We start from the raw sequence: 22,037 nt of genomic DNA on the forward strand, positions 1-22,037 counted from the left end.
AGAAAACTCTCCGGTCCCAGACGTAATTACACCCCCACCATTCCAAAACATCTGGAATTCGAATCTCCTCTTCCCGGGGTGCCGAGGGGCGGGACAGCTGCGTTGGAGCCAGCCCCGCCTCCTACCATGCCCCCTGCCCATATCCAGGCCCCCGATGGGACTCCTCTTTCCGTCTCCAGAAAAGGTGTGGAATGGGCTTTGCTCCCCTCCGGGAGAGCCGTGCGTTTTCATTGTTGCGAGAATCTTAGGGGTGGCAGGCCTGGAGCCGGGGAGGGTAGTAGACCCCTCCTCTTACACACAACTTGACTCTGCTCAGCTGCGTGGGGTCTCTTTTGTTTTTCTCCCTCTCTCCTGCTCACTCTCTCGCGCACGGGGCTCGGGGCGGCCCTTTCAGCACCAGCAGCGAGCGGACAGCTCCCCAGGGCCCGGCCGGCCGGGCGGGTGGGCGCCGCCCGGGATTGGCTAACGCCGCCGGCTCCGGGCGCCTGCTCCGCGCCTTGGCCGACCGGATGCGGGCGGGGGGTGCGGGGGACGCGGCCCGGCGGGCGGGGGTCGGCGGAGCGCAGGCGGCGGGGGCCGGAGGGTCTGCAGGCCTCCCGCGCCGCCCGGGCCCCGGGTCCGCACGCTCGCCCCGCCCCTCCGCCCGCCCCGCCCCTTCTTTTCGCATTGCGGGGCCGCTGGAGGTTGGCACCGTGCCCTGCGCGCCCCACGTGGAGCCCCAGGTCTGGCTGGGGGTGGGGGGAGGAAAATCTGGAGCCGATTCCCCTCCCCTCGCCCGAGCCTTTGGGTGGTTGATTCCTCACCCCCCAGCTGGAGTTGCGGCTGCTCCCGGCGGGGGCGGGGACGCGGGGACGGGTGACGTCAGGGCGAGTGGGAGCCGAGGCAGGAGCGAGTAGGAGAGAGCGAGCGAGAGCGAGGAGAGCGGGAGAGGGGCCGGGAGCGGACCCGCGGGTCGGGTCGAGTGAGAAGCAAGGACGGGAAGGAGAGAGGGGGGAGCAGGGAGAGAGAAATCGCTGCGAAGGACGGCTGGTTGCGGGTTCCCAGGCGGCGGGTCCAGGTGGGGTAGGAACTGCTGTCCGGGGAGGGGAGGAGAGTGGGGCTGGGGGAGCGCCAAGTGAGGGACTGAGAGGTGAGGACGGGGAGGGGGAGACCGAAGATTGGGAAGGAGAGGTCGAGGCGGAGAGAGGAGACTGCTAGAAGAAAAACGGAAAGAGGGGCGAAGGGGGAGTCGGTAGGAGGAAGAAGAGGTAGGAGGAGGGCGGGATAGAAGGAAAGCAAGAGGGTTGGAGGTTCTTGAGAAGGAGAGAGACGGGGACAGGGGAGGGCGAGGGGAACCAACGTTGTGGCAGCATAACAACTCCGGAGGGCTCCCAGGGGGCTGTCATGGAAGGAACTGGGGGAGAAGTCCTCGGCCAGGGGAACTGCGGGCTGGAAGATGCCCCAGACGTCTTGGCTAGAGCCCCCGTCCCCCTCGCGCCTGAGTGGCCACTGCCCCTTGCCTCGTCTGCCCTTACCTTGCTCCTAGGGGCGCTCACCTCTCTCTTCCTCTGGTACTGCTATCGCCTGGGCTCCCAGGACATGCAGGTCCTGGGGGCTGGGGGGCTGGTGGGGACTGTCAGTGGTGGGTCAGACAGATGTTCAGAGGCTGGCAGGCCAAGCCCGGGAAGTCCCGGGGAGCCTGGGGAAGGACCCGGGACAGAAGGTCTAGTGAGCCGACGGCTCCGTGCCTATGCCAGGCGCTACTCCTGGGCGGGGATGGGTAGGGTGAGGCGGGCAGCTCAGGGTGGCCCAGGCCCTGGGGGAGGGCCAGTGGTCCTGGGTATTCAGCGACCAGGCCTATTTTTCCTGCCGGACCTGCCCTCTGTCCCCTTTGTGCCACGCGATGCCCAGCGGCATGATGTGGAGCTCTTGGAGAGCAGCTTCCCTGCCATTTTGCGGGACTTTGGGGCTGTGAACTGGGACTTCTCAGGGTCTGCCCCTCTGCCTCGGGGCTGGTCCCCACCCCTAGCCCCTGGGTGCTACCAGCTCCTGCTATACCAAGCAGGCCGGTGCCAACCCAGCAACTGTCGCCGGTGCCCGGGGGCCTACCGGGCACTAAGGGGGCTTCGGAGCTTTATGAGTGCCAACACCTTCGGCAATGCCGGCTTTTCCGTCCTCCTGCCTGGGGCCCGGCTAGAGAGCCGCTGTGGGCCCACCAATGCTCGGGTGAGATGCCATTTGGGTAAGTGGATGCTGCCTTCACCATCTCCCCCTCAGGACTCTCCTCTGCCATCCTGCCCTCTTGGTGTGGCTCTGAGCATGTCTCTCTCTCTCTCAGGTGTTCATGACTTGTGCCGCCAGTATGGCCCATTGCATTTCCTGAGCCCCAGTTACCTGCCAGCCATCTCTGTGAGCTTTGCCACAGCCATTCACCATTTGTATTGTTTCCTCATATTCACTTCTAAACATTTAAAACATTTTTTTTGCAGGGGGGGACGGCCTTTTGGGTTACACCCAGTGGTGCTCCAGTTTTACTCTCAGCTCTGTGCTCAGGGATCACTCCTGGTGGAGTTTGGGAGACCATGTGGTCAGGAATCAAAATCAAAGCTGGGTCGGTTACATGCAGGACAAACGTCCTAACCTCTACTCTCTCTTCCCGTCCTCTTTTTACTTATTTAAAATAAGTATTTTTAGAATAATAGTATTCACTATTATGTATAAAATGCTCCTAACCAACAAAATACTTTTTTTTTGCTTTTTAGGCCACACCCAGCAATGCTGCTTCTGAGTAACCAGGGGTTACTCCTGGTTCTGCACTCAGGAATTAGTCCTGACAGTGCTTGGGGGACCATATGGGATACCAGGGATCGAACCCGGGTCGGCTGTGTACGTGCAAAGCAAACGCCCTATCTGCTGTAGTATCACTCTGGCCCCAAAAACTTTTAAAAATGAAAGTTTTAAAAATTCTTCCCATGGTTCCTGAGACTGAAGCCTATAATCTATTTTTTTTTTTTTTTGTCACACTCAGCAATGCTCAGGTGGAGCTCAAGGCTTACTCTTGGCTCTGCATTCATGCGTTCAGGGATCACTCCTAGCAGTGCTCAGGGTTCCAGGCATCAAATCTGGGTCGGCCACATATAAAGCAAGCACCCTACCCACTGTACTATTGCTCTGGTCCCATACTCTTTTCCTATAGAAGGGAGCAATGTAAGGCTAGGGTAGCACCAAAGTGTTTTTTTTTTTTCCTTTTGGGTCACACCCAGCAATGATCAGGGGTTTCTCATGGCTCTGCACTCAGGAATTACTCCTGGTGGTGCTTGGGGGACCATATGGGATTCCGGGAATTGAACTCGGGTTGGCTGCATGCAAGGCAAACACCCTACTCACTATAATATCACACCGACCCCAAAGGTTTTTTTTTTGGCTTTTTGGGTCACACCTGGCGATGCACAGGGGTTACTCTTGGCTCTGCACTCAGGAATTACCCCTGGCGGTGCTCAGGGGACCATATGGGATGCTGGGAATCGAACCGGGGTCGGCTGCATGCAAGGCAAACGCCCTACCTGGTGTGCTATTGCTCCATCCCCAACCAAAGTGGTTTTAAAGGAAAGAAAATGGAGGAAAAATCAAAGTTTTGTCATTGTTAATATCCTGACCTCGTTTTGCCTAAAGCCATCCCCTGTGCTATCAGCTGGGTGTATCCAAAGACCAGCAAGGACAAACCTTTATCTGACTCCCACTCTCCCTTCCTTCCTCTAAAGCATTGAAGGCCTTCTGGCTGACGTCCACTCATCATAAGCCAGAGGATGCCACTCCTCCCAGGAAGCCTCCCCTTCTTTTCTGGAACATAATAGGTTGTACCCTGCCCTTCCTTTCCCTAACTCCTAGCACTTATTTTATCAGTACTACATTGTAACTTTGCTCAGGTCACCTTCCAAAGAGCAAACAACTACCAAATAACCTGAACCTGGCTGGCCCTCAGAACAGACTGAATGGGGTGGGCCCTTTGGGAGAGGCAGTTTTGGGTCCAACGTCTCTTTCCATAGGTCTGAAGATCCCTCCTGGCTGCGAGCTGGTGGTTGGGGGCGAGCCCCAGTGCTGGGCTGAAGGACACTGCCTACTCGTGGATGACTCTTTCCTGCATACAGTGGCGCATAATGGTAACAAGAATCTCATTCTGCTAAGATGGATAGGAAGTGAAAGTGAAGGGGACAGAGGAGAAGAATCAGGCCCAACTGGCTTCTGGTTCTAGCACCACCATCTTCCACCTGCATGGCCATGAATGAGTCACGTAACTTCTATTGTCTGTGAAGATGGGGCAACTTTATCAGGTGACTGTGAGGTTTTCATACTTGTGCAAAGACCCTACATGCAGACCACTAGGGCTTCTGCCCAGTCTCTGGCAGCTACTGTGTGACCTTGGGAAAATCATTATACATCTTTGTACCTGCTACATTGTGTTAACTGGTATTATAGTACTACCTCGGCTTGTTTTCATGTGTTAGACAAGTGCCTAGCATTTATTTATTGTGTTTGTATGAATATTTGGTCAGTTGTCTGGAACATAAGTCCCTGATTAATGCTCTCTTGTCTCCATTCCCGTCATGTGCCCTAGGTTCCCCTGAAGATGGGCCCCGAGTGGTCTTCATTGTGGACCTCTGGCACCCCAATGTGGCTGGGGCAGAGCGCCAAGCCCTTGACTATGTCTTCGCACCAGCCCCTTGAAGGAAAATTCTCCCTTCATCTCTCTGGGCCAGAGTCCCCACACACAGGCATGGCGTGGCTGGCAGCCAGGCGCTCCTCTTCATTGGGGGTGGCAGAGGAGGGTGGGAACACTAACACACTCAGCTCACAGTGAAATATAGATTTTTCAAACCTCTTCTAACTCCTGGTGTCTTTCTTCCCAGCTACCAGCCCCAGGAAGGGTTTGGGGCTCATGTCTCCTCCTTCCCACCTGAAAGATCTCCCTGGCCCTTTCCTGAGAGCCAGTACCAGACCCCCAAAATCAACTTTATTCCAATAATTTAATAGAAAATCAAAATAATAAATAATATGAAACAAACAAAGAAGACAGCTTGGCCGGTGCAGACCTTGGCCAGCCTCGTACAAAGTTAAGGAGGAAGGACAAAGATGGGGTGAGGATCGGGGTGAGAGAATACAGCAGCGGGGAAGCAGCACAGAAGAGGTGGGATCACGAGGGGCTGCTCATCACTTTGGCATGTACAGTGTATGGGGGGGAGGGAGAGAGTTTCTAAGTCATTCTAGGAAAGGGAGCAGGACAAGGGAACAAATTTAGGGCCTTCTGAAAGGCTCCAACTGAGAGGAGGGATTGGAGTATACAATATTATTAGCACTGACAGAGGAAGGACTGGAAAAGGGCCAAAGTGAACTGTATCATGCAATGGAGGACAGAGGCGAGCCCGCGACTTGGCCAGCAAAGTCGTGGTAAAGGTTTAGAAAGGGGAAGGTGCTTGGTCCCAGTGGCAGAAGAAAAGAGGGGCAAGGGTCAAAGGTCAGTCCTTGAAGACAATCTGTTGGCCATGAGGACGCTCGTCGTGGGTGATGTGGCGCCGGACGTGGATCCTGCGGACACGATGCTCCCGGTTCTCCTCGTCTTCCCCTCGACCTGGCGCACCACCTCCAGCGGCACCCCCTGTGGCCTCCAGGAGAGCGGGGTCTGGACCCCGGGGCGTCTCGTAGATCAGAATGTTCAGGGTTTCCTCAAAGATTCGCGCCTCTGGGAATTCCACCTGCAAAAGGTCAGCAACCCCCAGCTCCTACTGTCCAGCCCAGCATCACAGTCTGCCCCCTGGGGGCCCACCTGTCCCCAAAAGTCTTCTAGCTTTCACAATCAGGGGTTCTTTGGCCTGGATTGCCCTCTTGGTTACTTCTTTACTCAATAAGTCACATTAATACTGCAGGGTACACTTCTGGAATTAGGCAGAGTTATTTCTCCTCTTATTTGCTCTCGTGTCATGGTATGACACTCATTGGCATGTTGAGTGACTTCTCTGTAGCTACAGGTGTGGGTCTCAGCAGTGGGAAAACAGAAGCAGGCATAAAGTAAGTTCTGGCCCACATGTAGTCTCCATTCTAGGTGGAGGATGGAGACACACAACTGATTAATTATAAACTATCAGCTGATGGAGAATATTACAGGGGAAAGAAAGAAGAATACAACAAGAAAAAAAGAATGGGGGGGGCACAGAGTGATAGTTGAGCAGGGAGGGCGTTTGCCTTGTACACTGCTGACCCAGGTTCAATCCCCAGCATCCCATATAGTCCCCTGAGCACCGCCAGGAGTAATTCCCAAGTGCAGAGCCAGGAGTAACCCCTGAGCATTGCTGGGTGTAACCCAAAGAAAGAAAGAAAAAAAAAGCAGGGGGATGGTCATGGCCAGGAATAGCAAAATTTTAAAGAACACTCAGAGAAGTGACTCAAGCAAAGGCCAGTGGAGGGGAGGGAGGAACATGGGGGGTGGTGAGAGACAGTCATGTGGGAGCTCTGGGACAGGCTCTGGGGCAGGAGTGTGCTCTGTGTGAAGGCATGATCAGTATCGAGGAAGCCAATGATCTGAGGCACAGTGGTGAGGGAAGAGTAGAAAGGGATAAAGCAAACGTGACTGGCAGGTATCTTTGTGTATTTCGGAGGGACAATGAACAGACTTGCAAAAAGCTGCATGCTAACTACTGGTTACCTTCCTGGCTTCCAAGGGAAGTATATAATTCAGGACTTGGTGTGATGAAATTCAGGAGTTGGTGTGATGATCAGTCACTCTGTTCATCTATTCCTTCATTCCTTTCCTTTCCATATTCCCTAATTACCACCACATGATTAAAGGCCTGGGTAATGCTAGTGATCAGGAAAGAAGATATAGCCCAAGCTAGCCTCAAGGAGCTAATACCAAAGGTCCAGGAGATGGTACAGTGGCTAAAACACCTGACTTACAAGTGTGAGGTCATGAGTCTGATCCCTGGTGCACCACAAGCAATTTCTGGCTACACCACAGCCAGATGTGTGTGCTCCCCAGAACGAAAGGGTGTGATCTCCAATAAGCACAATTAAAGAAAGGTGTGCAAGCAATTAGAGAAAGGTGTGCAAGCACTGCAGCCTCCCTACTTTTGGCTAAGCACTGTGCCAGGCTTGAAATCTCAGTGAAAAAATACTGAGTAATTGCAAGCCCTCTGCCATGTTATTCCCTTGACCATCTTAATAACCTGGTCCCTTCTGATCATAGTAAGGTAAAGGTAAAGGTAAAGGCCCTCCCGTTGATCGTCGATTTGCTCGAGCGGGCCCAGTAACGTCTCCATTGGAGACTTTGTTGTTACTGTGTCTGGCATATCCAATACTCTCGGTAGCTTGCCGGGCTCTCCGAGAGGGGCGGAGGAATCGAACTCGGGTCGGCCATGTTGGCCGCTGGTAAGGCGAACGCCCTACCCGCTGTGCTATCGCTCCAGCCCTATCATAGTAAGAGTGATCACAATAATATCTTAAAATCTCTAAGCAAACAAGTCTGCCTAATGAACTAAATCTCTAAGCCTCTAGCTAAGCATCACTTTCTTTGGTTAACACTTTTGCTCAGTTTGTTGGGCATGCTTCCTTTTTAATTAATTTTTTTGCTTTTTGGGTCACACCCGGCAATGCACAGGTTACTCCTGGCTCTGCACTCAGGAATTACTCCTGGTGGTGCTCAGAGGACCATATGGGATGCTGGGAATCGAACTTGGGTCGGCTGCGTGCAAGGCAAACACTCTACCCGCTGTGCTATCGCTCCAGTCCCCATGCTTCCTTTTTAGTTAGTGTTTTTGTGTAGTCACAGAGAGGGTGAAGAGACACAGACTTTAGCAGCTGTTAGGTTATTTTTACTCCCTCCCTCAGCTGTGACTGGGTGTAGTGCTTGCACATTTTAGTTGTGATATTTACCAGGGGTTGCACGTCAGGTTTTGGTGCTCATGAGCCAGGGTGGAGGGCCACACTCCTTTAGCTGTGGTACTAGCACATGTGTTCATTGGGGTACTCAGAGAGTATTAGCTGATGATTGTTGGGTTCATGATTCAGGACTGAAAGGCAGTGTTTCTAAGAGATCTGACTATTCTGAAATCAAATTTTGGATTTTTGGGGGGTAGGGGGAGGTGCACACATGGCAGTGCTCAGGGCTCACTCCTAGCTCTGTGCTTGGAATCATTCCTGGTGGGCTTGGAGGCCCATAAGGGGTGCTGGGGATACAACCCAAGACTGACTACACACAAGGCAAGCACCTTACCCACTACATGTACTACCTATACAGTCCTGAGGTCTTGATTTTTTTTTAAGCGGGGCGGGGTTTAGATCAGGTGCTGGGTATTGAACCCAGGTTGGCCACATGCCAGGCAAATGCCTTACCCACTGTGCATCTCTAAGGCCCTGAGATGCTGAGTTTTAAGTACCTATTTTGGGTCATGTGCCCTTCAGAAAGTCTAACAAAAAATGGACACACACATGCTTCCAATAGGCATACTATTTTAGGGGGTCACCCAAAACCCCACTTGAATTCAACATCTTATTTCACAGATAGGGAAATGGAGACCCATAGAGTAGGTTAACTTGCCCAAGGGGACCCAGCTAAGACTATAGAATCTGAACCCCTACTCCCAGAAAGATTCCCCGTGCCTGACCAGCTGAGCTGCTCTGGTCCGGGGGGTCAACCCCCCACCCCCCACAGTTCTTCCCGAGCCCCCTTCTGACCTTGGTCTGCTTCTTCTCTGTAGCATAGACGATGGAGGTGCAGCACACCTCTGCGATTTTGCGGCCCTGCCCGTAGAAAGACCAGCAGCAGATCTCATCCCCCAGGACATCCTTAAGGAAGAGCAGCCGCCCATGGAAGCGCAGGGCCAGTTTGTCAAACAGCTCGATGTTCTTGAGCAGGTTGTCATCTGAAGTGCTGAGGATCAGGGGCCAAAAGATCTTAGGAACTGGCTTCCTTCCCTCTGTCTCCCTGCCTGCCTGCAGAGGCCAGCACCCTGGGGTCCCAGGAGTTTCTGATCTGCAGGGGGCGCCTCTTCCAACTCAAGGGCAGACCAAGTGGGCCTCAGAAAGGAAGTTGCATTTTTAAAAAATGTAATCATTTCTTTTAAGTTTAGTTTTGGTTTTTGGGCCACAGCAGGGGATGCTCAGGGGTCACTCCTGCCTCTGCACTCAGGAGTCACTCCTGGGGGCAGTATAGGATGCCAAGGATTGAACCCCTGTTGGCCATGAATGAGGCAAATGCCCTACCAGCTAAACTATCTCATCAGCCTCAGAAGTTGCATATGTTGAACAAATCCCAGTCTACCAGAATGGCTTCCTGTGTGGATTTTGGAGTCAGGTCTGGCATCCTAGTTCCACCATTTTTTTTTTTTTGGTGTGTGTGTGTGTGTGTCACACCTGGTGGTGCTCAGGGTTTACTCTTCAAAGTGCTTGGGGAACCTTATGGAATGCTGAGGATCAAACCTGGGTTGGCAGCATGCAAGGCAGCCTTACCCGCTGTACTATCTCTCTGGCTCCACCAATTTTAATTGAGTTCAAGTATAAAGTTATTTTACTTCTCAGAGACTGAGCTCTTGGAGATTCCAACAGTACCAACCCCAAACAATTGTGACGACTATGCAAAGTAAGGGATGCCAAACATGTAAGAGCAATGCCTACTGTAAATGCTTATTACTGCTAACTACTCCTCATCAGAACCCCAGTTTCTGATAAAAATGAAGCTCACCAGTATCGAAAATATCCAGTGGGTGGAGCTGGAATTTGCATTTGGGGGCTCTCTGTGTGGGGACAGCACTCCTCTGACCAGGTGCTGTGACTTAGCCCAAGATCCCAACCCAGGTTACCTCCCACCCGATGGCGTCACCTGGTGTAGGAGTATTTGTTGTTACTCCGGTTGTGCAGAAGCTTCACCACGGGCTGTTGGGGGAAAGAGGATGGAGAAGAATGGGGATGAGGCCGCAGGGTGAGGTCCCCACCTCCTCCCTACAGGGCTCAGGGGCCTCACCTTGGAGGTGCTGGCCAGGAGCTGCTGCTCCTCCCGGGGAGAAGTCACCATGGGGATGAGGCACAGCGGGGACAGGTTCTCCCTTTTTTGCTGGAGAAGAAGCGGAAGGTGGTTAAAAGAACGGCTAAAGGCCCCTGACATTAGGCCCCACTTTTTTTTGGTGGGGGGGCACCTGGTGTTGCTCAGGACCTCCTCCTGGCTTGCTCCGTGCTCTCCTAGTGTAGGCTCAGGGAATCATAGGAGTGACAAGAACTGAATCTCAATGCAAGGCAAGACCCTACCAGCTGTACTATCTGTCCTGTCGTTGAGCCTCATAAACCCCACTTAATTTAAATTTTTAAAATTTATTTTTTGATTTTTGGGGCACACCCAGCAGTGTTCGGGGGTTACTCCTGGCTCTGCACTCAGGGGGCACTCCTGGCAATGCTCAGGACCATATGGGATGCTGGGGATCAAACCCATGTCAGCCAGGCAAACGCTCTATCTGCTGTACTATTGCTCTGGACCATTCACCTTTCCTTCAACAAAGGGGAGAGGTGCCATGTCCATAGAATGCTCACCTGCGTCTGTAGAGTAAGGGAGATGGTCTGAGCGAGGTGCTCAGGCTGACTCAGAACCACAGGCTTCTTTCTCCTTCATTTTCTCTAGTGGGCATGTGCTGAGATTGTTCTGGAGTAACACCCTTCAGTTTCTTAGAAGTGCCATTTCTTGATCAAATAATTCACTGATATCATCTTGGGTATTTCTCATATATTTAAGAATTTTACAACCATATCCTAAGCTTTATATTTAGACTAAGTTTTATTTCTAGGGCACGAAAAGTGCCCTGAAGTCCTGGAAGCTATTTATTTTTTAAACAAGTTTTATTAATTTGGAGGAGGGCCTCCCAAAAGGGGCCTCACTGGGCCAACAGTTCCATGCAAGGGCCTGAGGAGGTGATGATGTCAGGGATTATCCAGGCCACACCAGCAGTGCTCAGGGGGCTCCATCTCCAGACCTTGCAATACTTAGGGGACTATGTGGGGCCATGGAGTCAAACTTGGCTGGGTGCATGAACCCTAATCACTGTACTATCTTTTGGCCCCTCAGAAATCATTTGTTAATTTTTTTTTGGTTTTAGGCAAAACCAGGTAGTATTCAGGGCCTATTCCTAGTTTAGTTCAGTGGTTCTGGCTTAGGTTCGTTCCTGAAGTTAAAGTCCAGATATTGATCAGTGTGGTAATTACCTGAAGACTTGACTAGGTCTAGAGGATCCACTTCTGAGACAGTTGACAGAAAGCTGGGAGTTGGGTGTTCTGAGAGCTGCTTGGGAGTCTCCACACAGCAACTGACTCTGCCAGACTGAGTGACCTGCTAGCAACCGCGCAGCTCTTCTGACTTAGCTTTAGAAGTCACACTGTCAGGGGCTGGAGCAACAGTAGTGAGTAGGGCCCCTGCCCTGCACACAGCCAACCCAGGTTCGATCCCCAGCACCCCATATGGTGCCACAGCATGCCAGGAGTGATTCTTGAGCACAGAGTCAGGAGTAAGCCCTGAACACCACTTGGTATGGCCCCCAAACAAGCAAAACAAACAAAAGAAGTCACACTATCATACTGCAGTATCCTTCCTACTGGACACTTAGATCAACCCTGTTCAGAATGGGAGGGAACTGCTGAAAAGGAGCCTAAATAAACAGGAGACAAGAATCCCAGTGGGCCTCTTGTCTGCTGTAATATAAATAGCACTGTAGCACAGTCCTCCCATTGTTCATCGATTTGCTCGAGCAGGCACCAGTAACGTCTCCATTGTGAGACTTGTTGTTACTGTTTTTGGCATATCGAATATGCCACAGAGAGCTTGCCAGGCTCTGCCACGTGGGCAGGATACTCTCGGTAGCTTGCTGGGGCTCTCCGAGAGGGATGGAGGAATTGAACCCGGGTTGGACGCGTGCAAGGCAAACACCCTACCTGCTGTGCTATCGCTCCAGCTCATAAAGAACTAAAGGGTTTCCCGATGCTATGTTTTTATTAGGTTTATGATTAGAGATATTTTATATATAGGATAAAATCATAAACCTAATAAACACATAGCATCAGAAAACCCTTTAGTTCTTTTGTTTGGGGATCATACCCGACTGCACTGAGGCATGGCCCTGTGCTTGATCCCAGTTGTATTCAGAGGACCATATAGTGTTAGAGCTTAAACCTGGATCATTCCTGGCTCCAGATCATATGAAGTGCCAGGAACTGAATCAGGGTCTGCCAGATGCAAAGTAAGCACCCTATCTACTATACTGTCTCTCTAGTCATTAAGACCAGAAAAAAGAAAAAAAGAGAGGAGGAATTTGAGTACCTTAAAAATCATTAATTTCTCAGCTAAGAGTTGAGTATCACCAGGAGTGATCCCTGGGCACTGAGCCATGTGTGGCCCCAAACCAAAGAAAAATAATTTCTCTGGGGCTGGACAGATAATATAGCAGGTAGGGTGCTTGCCTTGCACACGGCTGACCTGGGTTTGATTCTCTGTATTCCATATGGTCCCTCAAGCACTGCCAGAAGGGATTCCTGAGTCCAGAGCAAGGAGATACCCTTGGGCATGACTGGGTGTGGCCCCCCAAAACCAACAACAATAAAAAAGAATTTCTCAGGGGCTGGGGCAATAGTACAGCAGGCAGGGCATTTGCCTTGCATGTAGCAAACTGGGGTCAATCCCCAACACACCATATGGTCCCCTGAAACCTCTTAGGAGTGATCGCTGAGCACAGAGCCAGGAGTAAGTAAGCCCTGAGTATCACTAGTATAGCCCAAACACCAAAATCAAAACAAAAAGAATTTCTCAGCACAGGGGCAGAAGAGTACAAGGGAGAAGGTACTTGCCTTGCCTAACCCTGACCATTGTTCAATCCTCAGCACCACATATGGTTCTCTGCGCACAGAGCCAGGAGTTAGCCCTCAGCACTGCCAGGTGTGGCCCCCAAACCAAATAAATTGTTTTTGGGGGAGGGAGGAAGTTTTGGGCCACACCCAGCTGTGCTAAGAGCTTACTCCTGGCTCTGCACTCAGTGATCATTCCTGGAGGTACTCAGGGGACCACATGGGGTGTGAGGGATTGAACCCAAGTCAGCTGTGTGCAAGGCAAATACCCTATCCACTGTACTATTGCTCTGGCCCCAATAAGACAAATTCTAAAATTTGAAAAGAATTTCTCAGCTGACAGCAGAATAACAGTATTATCCTACAATCCAAATAAAATTGATTCAGGCAAAGATTATAACCGGTGTGTGGATGATAAGTAATGGCAATTAATTCATACAGTACCCAAGATCACACAGATTACGTTATAGCTGGCAATAAAAAAAAAAAAAAAAGAAAACCTACAGGGCCTGAGTACATGCCTTGCATGTGCCTACCTGGGCTTAATCCCTGGAACTTCAGATAGTATCCCAAGTCCCATCCTGAGCAAGAGCCAGGAATAAGCCCAGAGCACTGCTAGGTATAACCCAAAAGACCATATAAATAAATAAATAGATAAATAAGAAAAGGTAACCACAACGAAGGGTTTACCTGAATTAAGAATCAATTCTGAGTATCATTATCTGGGTTAGGTCTCTTGATATAACACAACACAAAGCATTTAAAGTTATCTAAATTTATTATAACCAAAATGTTTAATATCCAGACTTCTATATCTACTCTCCAGCTGATCTACAGAAAATTGAAAATAGAGTAGGATGGCAAAACAAACGATACTATGAGTAAACAATTAAGTAAATTTGAAAAGTGTTCATTATTATGGCCAACTGGTGGTCTCCTTCACAAAACAGCATCAAAAGAAAAATGGAACTGCTGGGGCTGGAGAGAGAGTACAGTGGGCAAGGTGCTTGGTCTGTACTCAGCCAACCTAGTTTCACCCCCTGGCGTCCCATACGATCTCCCAAGCATCACTAGAAGTGATCCAGGAGTAAGCCCTGAGCACTGCTGGGTATAGCACATTCCCCCACCTTGTCAAAAAAAAAAAACCCACATAATTAGGGACCATAGTGATAGTACAGTGGGTAAGGCACCTGTCTTAAATGGGGCAGAACTGTGTTCAAGGCACTTCTTGCATGAGGCTGACCTAGGTCTGATCCCTGGCGCCTCATTTAGGTCCCCTGAGCAATATAAGTTCCCCTGAGCAACACCAGGAGTAAATCCTGAGTGCAGAGCTACAAGTAACCCCTGAGTATCACTGGGTGTGAACCCCCCAAAAAACTTAAAAAAAATTATCAGACCTAATGCAAGGATACACATTGAGTTCTAGAAGAACCAATTAAAAAAAAAAAAACATTTCTGTAACAGAGAAATCTGTGTATGCCCTGGATAAAAGATAAAATTTTACTGACACACAAAAAATAATGGTAATTATTAACAGATAAAATACCCCATCACATGTTACAGCATGACCATACTTTGATAAACACACAGACACACATGAAAAGATCTGGGAGAATATTCAACATTTTATTTTTTTGATTATCTGACCTGTTTTTTCTAAATTTTTTACAATATATACTAATTTTTTTTACAGTATGTATTACTTTAAAAATAATTATTTGTATTTTAAAAATTAACCAGGATTTCAGTTCAACACCAAATGCCAGGGGTAGGTGTCATTCTAAGAGAAAATATTAACAAAAAGGACTAGAACCTATTTGAAACAGACTTCTCAAACAGGTTCCTCCCTGAAATTCAAAACGCAAAAAATAAAATTTAAATAACTATATTCTCTTAACTCTTCAGAGGTTAAGAGGTCAGTAGTCCCATTCTAGACACTTCAGAGAAAAGATGATTTATTAGGTATAATATATGCCTTTGGCAGAAAGGAGTCATTCTCCTTAGGTATGAAACTAAAATATGCAAGGAGCTCCAGTAAAGCAACAGGAAGTTGAGAAATTGGGTAGAAAATTTGGGTAAGGAATTGAACAGCCAATTCAGAGAAAAGGAAAACAAAAAAGCTAGTGACTACACAGAAAGATATTCAATCTCATCAGTACTCAGAGGCATGCCAATTAAAATGAGATCACTCTATACCAATCAGACTGGCATGATTAGAATGCAGAATGATGCCATGTGTTGTGAGGATATTTAGAAATAGGATTCCTTATGCACTGCTGAGCAGGAGTATAAAGTGCTATAGCCATTCAGGATAATAACTGGATGATACTTGCTAAAATTCTGAGATCCAGCAATTCTACTCCCAGCTACAACCAAGAGAAACCCTGACCCAAGACCCACAAGGGCACAAATTCAAGAATGCTCATAGCAGCACCATCTGTGAGGGCCGAAAATGGGAGGCAATCTAGATTTCCAACATCAGGGGACTGTATAAATAAAATACACATCACAGAGTTCTGTGCAGCAGTTAGAAGCAAACAAACAAACAAACAAACTAAATGTAGACGAGTGCTAAAAATACAGCAATATGAGTAGATCTTGAAAAAAGTGAACTCAGGGCCTGAATGATAGCACAGCGGGTGGGGCGTATGCCTTGCATGCGGCCAACCTGGGTTCGACTCCCAGTATCCCATATGGTCCCCTGAGCACCGCCAGGAGTAATTCCTGAGTTCAGTGAGCCAGGAGTAACCTCTGTGAATCTCCGGGTGTGACCCAAAAAGCAAAAAAAAGTGAGTTCAAACACAAACCATCACCCACAGCAGGTCAGTAGCCTTTATGAAAATTAAAATGATTTATGTATACAAAACAATGCTTTAGATTTTCAAGGCAGAAACATAATCCAATTGACAAAATATTATAATTGGAAGAGTATCAACAGGGGAAGTGAAGTGGGCAGGAAATTTATCACTCTCAGGTAATAAAGAGAAAAAATAAAGAGAAAAGATCAGTGATGATTAGGTGCCACACACAGAGGAAAAGAATGAACTCAAGTCTCTGTATCCAGTCAGTGAAGCTGGGATTGAATCTGAGCTTTGCTGTTTTCGGGCTCTTTGACCTTGGATGAATCCCCACTTCCTTAATGTTTCTTTTAATTCAAACAAGGGGATAAGTTGTACATACAAGCACACAGTAGATATGCTCCAGACAAAAGAGTGGGTGTGAGAAAAATATTAAATGTAAAACTCTAAAAGAGGAATGCTCTTCCAAAACCATCTAGTTTAATATATTTCAAACTCCAAGTAGTAACCCAAATCATGTCATGAATAGTTCAAAGGGTCTCAACAACTTTAAAAGGAAAGACTTTAAAACTTTAAAAGGAAAGAGCGATAGTACAGCAAGTAGGGCATTTGCCTTGCATGCGGCTGACCCAGGTTCGATTTCTGGCATCCCATCAGGTTTCCTGAGCACTGCCAGGAGTAATTCCTGGGTGCAAAGCCAGGAGTAACCCCTGAGTTTTGGTGGGTGTGACCCAAAAAGAAAAAAAAATCTTCTGTTAATGTTGTATCACTAGCTGCACATATGTGTCACTAGTCCGTGTATATGGTGCCCACACATGTGTCTCCTGCATCTCCCCCCTTGAGATGTGTACTTTCATACTTTAATTCTGGGATGTGTACTGGGGGGGCTCTCTCTCGCCTGTCTCCCGTCCCTCCTCGCCCTCCTCTCCTCCTCCTCTCTCCCTCTCCCTACCTACTCTCCCCCTCCCCCCTCCTCAGAAGTTTCAGATAAACCCGTTTTTACTTCAAAAAAAACCTGTCCACTGTCCTCCGGTTGTTCATCAATTTGCTTGAGCGGGCCCAGTAACGTCTCCATTTTGAGACTTGTTGTTACTGCATTTGGCATATTGAATACGTCACGGGTAGTTTGCCAGGCTTTGCCGGGCTCTCCAAGAGGGGCGGAGAAATCGAACCCAGGTTGTCCGGGTAGGCCACATGCAAGGCAAACTCCCCTACCTGCTGTGCTATGGCTCCAAAAAAAAAAAAAAACCCAAAAAACAAAACTGTATCACTAAAAAAAAAAAAGAAGAAGACATTTTTAACACTGTAAAAACAGAACAATAAAAAGCTCTTTGTAAAACTCACTACACTGTACATATTTTCCTATCTTTTGGAACATGAGGACAGAATGCCAGAGGTAGAAACTAACTCTCTCAAGACTAGTCAGCTATGAAGGGGGCATATAAAGCATGGGTTCTGATTCTGCTTTCTAAACTCTTCTCACTCTAAGAAATCCACAGGAAAAAGTAAGTGCAGTACGTGGGGATCTAGGACCCGCAGCCCTGTTGCACTGGGTTGGACTTAGTTCCATACAATAAGCTAAAGAAGAAAATAATTTCCAATCTCTGAGGGAAGTGTTGATCTTAGGAAAGACCTGATCATAGTTATATTTCAGTTTTATTTTAGATTTCCAACCCCCTACTAGTATATGAGAATCACTTAGGGTTTCTGAGCAAGGAAGAAATAAAATTGGAGCACTACCATAGCTGGTAGGGCATGTGCCTTGCACATGGCTGACCCAGGTTCAAGTCCCAGCATCCCATATGGTCCCCCGAGCACCTCCAGGAGTAATTCCTAAGTATAGAGCCAGGAGTAATTCCTGTGCATTGCCTGGTGTGACCCAAAAAGCAATAAATAAATAAATAAATAAATAAATAAAATTGGGGTCTTTGCTCCTAAGGATAATTCTTTTAGGGTGGTGATATAACAGTTGCATTGACTGGGAAGGAACATCTGGAAGCAGAGAGCAGAGTCACTTAACCATGGTCTTACAATAAGGCGATGAAGGGGTCCCTGCCTGAGGCAGCAGGCAAGCAAAGGACAATATGTATAAATTCTTCTGGATCACGACTAGCCAGAGCCAGCCCACAGGCACCCTCTCCAAGCTGTCCCCTATATTTTCTTTTCCTTCCTATTTAAAAATACCCATACATCTTTCTCAGTTCCTAGAGGGATGAACAAAGGGGTTCATCTTTGCCATCTCAGGAGACTGGCAACTCAGGGTGGGGATTCAGAAGGTGGCACTCACCTGCAGCGCCAGCTGGCAGTCCTCAATTAGGCCCTGCACCAGGTAGTAACGTGCTTCACCCAGTAGCTCTCCCAGTTCTCTGGTACTCTCAGGAAGTGGCACAGACCCGTCCCGCAGGTAGTTGAGAATGGTACCAAAGTGACGGCCGCTCCGGTCAATCAACACCCAGCCTTGTAGAGTGGAAAAGGCAAGAGAAAGAATAACTTTACTGGGGGGCTCAGGAGCTACTAATTTTTATTTGTTTTTAATTTGGGGTCCACACTCTGCAATGCTCAAGGATTACTCCTGGTGGTGCTCGGGGGACCAAATGTGGTGCCAGGGATCAAACCTGGGTTGACTGTGTGCAAAGTAAGCACCCTACCAGCTGGACTATTGCTCTGGCACATCTATTAAATTTCTTGATAAAAGGATTCTGAAGCCACAATTAGGTTTCAACACTGATCTGTTTCAAATCTCTACCACATACAAGAAAACTAAAACAAATGCAGGGGCTGGAGAGAGAGAGTACTAGAGAGGGGTAAAGACAATTGCCTGCAGGAGGCCATCCCTGGTTTGATTCCCAGCACTGCTTATGAACACAGAGATAGGAGAACGCTCTGAGCTCAGCCAGGTGCCCCCAAACAAACAAACAAACAAAAATCCAGTTAGTTCTCCTTATCACATCCTTTTATATTTTTGTTTTTGGGTCACACCTGGCAGTGCTCAGGAAACACTCCTGGCAGACTCGGGGGACCATATGGGATGCCTGGGATTGAACCTGGATAGTACCCTGCCTGCTGGACTATCACTTAGGCCCCTCGGTTCCCTTTTAAAAACGCATCCAGCCAGAGAATTAATTCCCTCTCAAGTCTGTTCTACAGAAGATTCCCACATTGAGAAAGTTTTTATAGACTGTCTTAGTAATAAGCGATAGCACAGCGGTAGGGCGTCTGCCTTGTACATGGCCGACCCAGTCAACCTGGGTTCGATTCCTCCACCCCTTTCGGAGAGCCCGGCAAGCTACCCAGAGTAAAGCCTGGCAAGCTTTTATTTGATATGCCAAACACAGTAAAAAGTCTCACAGTGGTGACGTACTGGGCCCGCTTGAGCAAATTGATGAACAAGGAGGCGACAGTGACATTATTAGTAATAAATCTCTTCACTTCTAGTGTTAACCCAAACATTCTATGTACTTAAAATGTCTACCCCATCCTCCACATTGCTCCCATTTTAACCATTATATTTTTCATAGACTATATTACCATCTGCAAGTACATAAGCTTTTAAAAATATAAGTTTGCTAATTCTCCCCTCACAACCATAAAAACTTCATAAAGCTAGGGTGGGCGAAAGACACAGGGATTAAGGCACTTGCCTTGAGTACTGCCAATTTGGCACCTCATATGGCCCCCTGAGCACCACCAAGAGTGATCCCTGAGCACAGAGCCAGGAGTGAGCCCTGAGCACCGCAGAGCTTGGCCCAAGGACCCCCTCCCACAACTCCACCTCAAATTCCAAAAGGATAACCTTGTCAGATTTCCTTTACCAGTTATCTACTAAATTGCAAGTTCCAAATACTTGAATACAATTCCACCTTTGAACAGTCGAAGATTAAGATCGACCCCGCCCCCCAGTTTTTCTTTCCCTACTCTCATAGTCACAGTTAACTCCCACTCACTCCCCCCACCCCCATTCCCTGCAAAATTTGGGCACGTGGGGCTCCAACTTGTGTGTAACAATCCAAGAAGACACAGTTTGCCTGCCCAAAGAACCGTCCGGCCTCCACGCTGGTTGCAAATCCAAAGCAGCTACAACTTGTACAACTTGCATTTATTTACAGACGGATTCCTAGAGTGGACGGCAGCCGTTAGAGAACACAAGAGCGAGACAAGACAGGCCCCTCCAACTCTCCAGGAGAGTTGTCGGAAAGCGCGAAGCTAAAGAACGCCTGGGCAGCTGGCAGGCGGGTGGGGGTGGGGGAGGACACGTGAGAGATGGGGAGCAGGGCAGCCCGGGGGAGGGGGGGGGGTGATGGAAGGTGGAAATTTCTAAAGTGACCTGCGGAATCTCTTACCTGGCTCCCCAGGCAGAGCTGCGGGGCGGGGGTGGGGTGAGCGCGTCCGTAAATGCTGCTCAGGGCTGGGAGGGGAGGAAGACTACGAATGAGAAAAGAAGCTCGAGCGGGCCTAGGGCAAAACGCGCTGCATGGGGCAGCGGGCGACGCGGGGAAGGAAGCGCGGGGGCCAGGGAGCGGCCGGCGGCGGGACTCGGGGCCGCACAGGTGGGCGGCGCGCCTACCTCCGGCGTCCGTGAGGACCTCGGCGCGGCCGCTGAACATGGCCTTGAGCATGGTGTCCTGCCCGGTGAGGGTGCGCAGCGTGGTGTAGTGCAGCGAGCCGCCCACGTTCAGCTTCACGTACTTGCTGTTGGGGGTCAGCGGCCCCAGACCGTGGGCGGCGGCGGCGCCGGGCTCGAGAGCCGAGGGCTTGGGGACCTCCAGGGCCGGGGCCTCGGCCGCGGGGCTAGACGCCTCGGCCGACATGCCCGCGGTAGCAGCGGGCGGCGATCAGAGGTCTGCTTCCCGCCCGCCGGCCGCTCTCAACGGCCCCGGGGTCGGAGCCCTGGGGCCGGAGCCTCGGGCGCGCTCGCCCTCCCCCAGCCGCTACGCCGCGGCACGGGCCCTCAGCCCCATCGCGCCGGCGGCGCCCGTTAGCCGGGAGGAGCAGCTGCGCAGGCGCGCGGAGGCCCCGCCCCCGGCCTCCAGGCACGGGCAGCGGCGCCTGCGCAGTCGTTTCCGAGCCTGCGGCAGGGTCGCGCGCCGAGGGCCTGGGGGCTGCGGCGGGGCGGGGCGCGGCTTCGGGCCGCTTGAGTTGCGGTCGCGTCCGGCCACCCTTCCGAGGAGGCAGGCGACGTCGCGTATCTGGTCCCTGAACTCTGCGGGCAGGGTTTGGGCAAGGTTTCCCGCCTCCCCGCCCCGCGCGCGCTGACAGAGCGAGCGGGAGCCCTGTCCGCGGGAGAAACTCCTCACTCGGGTCGCCTGACCCGGGGCGACTTCCGGCCGGGGCAGGTTGTTCTCGAAGGTTCGGACGTGAGGTTGAGAGCGGCCACGTCGGTGCGTGAGCTGAGGCCGAGGGAAGGGCCCCTCAGAGACCCCCAGGCGGCCCAGAAGGGCAGGCACGCGGGGCTGCTGGGCAGAGACCCCAGAAGAGTTTTCCTCTGTGAGGAAAGTTGGGAGTCGCAGCTGCAGCACCGGAAGAAGAGACTGACAGCGATTTAATTGCCCTTGCAGCCGTGGTCCAGGGCAGGTGGTCGCTGCCCTCTGGACCTTTTCTGCTTTAGTGACAGGCAGGAGTGAATGGCGTGCGTCAGTGCTAAGACACAGGCCCGCCCGGGCAGGTTCCTGCCAGACCACCAACATGAGGTGGATGTCTAAATGAAGTGAGTCATGAATACTTAAGTTTCTTAGCGTATGTAAAAGTTATGTTTATACTGTATTGTAGCCTATTAAACGTGTAATTGCCCACTTGCAATACCTGAATTACCACCACATATGCAATACCTTAATTAAATGTGACGCAGAGACCCTGAGTTGTTGGGGGGGGAGAGGGGCAAAAATGGTGCCTTTTGACTTGTTTGGCATAAGGTTACACTGACTTTTAATTTGTAAAAATAAATGCAATGTCAGCAAGAGATGTAGTACAGGGGCTGGAGAGATAGCACAGCGGGTAGGGCGTTTGCCTTGCACGGGCCCAATCCGGGTTCGATTCCCAGCATCCCATATGGTCCCCTGAGCACCACCAGGAGTAACTTCTGAGTGCAGAGCCAGGAGTAACCCCTGTGCATCGCCAGGTGTGACTCAAAAAAGCAAAAAAAAAAAAAAAAAAGATATAGTGCAGCGGGTAAGGTTACCTTGCACGCAGCTGAACCCTGTTCTATCCCCTCCACCTCTGCTCCACCACCTCCATATATGGTCTGGAGCACCGCCAGGAGTGCTCCAGGGTACAGAGCAAGGAGTAAGCCCTTAGCACCGTTGGGTGTGGCCTAACATCCTCCACTCCCCATGCAGTTTTATTGTCTATGAAGCACAATAAAACATAATAGAGTGAGGTATGCCTATATTGAGGAGTAAT

General features: G+C 50.1%; 2 protein-coding genes across 2 annotated transcripts; one reads left to right on the forward strand and one right to left on the reverse strand.

Moving 5' to 3' along the window:
* The first annotated feature begins 509 nt into the window (after positions 1–509).
* On the forward strand, positions 510–4,733 carry ASPHD1 (aspartate beta-hydroxylase domain containing 1). Its single transcript, XM_056138791.1, has 4 exons — positions 510–583; positions 1,350–2,221; positions 4,026–4,139; positions 4,595–4,733. Exons 1-4 carry the CDS (start codon positions 510–512, stop codon positions 4,702–4,704), a joined length of 1,170 nt encoding a protein of 389 aa, XP_055994766.1. The 3' UTR covers positions 4,705–4,733.
* Positions 4,734–4,984: 251 nt separating this feature from the next.
* Positions 4,985–20,646, reverse strand: KCTD13 (potassium channel tetramerization domain containing 13). Its single transcript, XM_056138782.1, has 6 exons — positions 20,206–20,646; positions 17,929–18,098; positions 9,989–10,078; positions 9,848–9,900; positions 8,704–8,899; positions 4,985–5,729 (listed from the first exon to the last, which is right to left on the reverse strand). Exons 1-6 carry the CDS (start codon positions 20,447–20,449, stop codon positions 5,493–5,495), a joined length of 990 nt encoding a protein of 329 aa, XP_055994757.1. The 5' UTR covers positions 20,450–20,646; the 3' UTR covers positions 4,985–5,492.
* Positions 20,647–22,037: the final 1,391 nt, after the last annotated feature.

Source organism: Sorex fumeus, unplaced genomic scaffold (assembly GCF_029834395.1).
Source record: "Sorex fumeus unplaced genomic scaffold, SorFum_2.1 ptg000130l, whole genome shotgun sequence".
NCBI lineage: Eukaryota > Metazoa > Chordata > Mammalia > Eulipotyphla > Soricidae > Sorex > Sorex fumeus.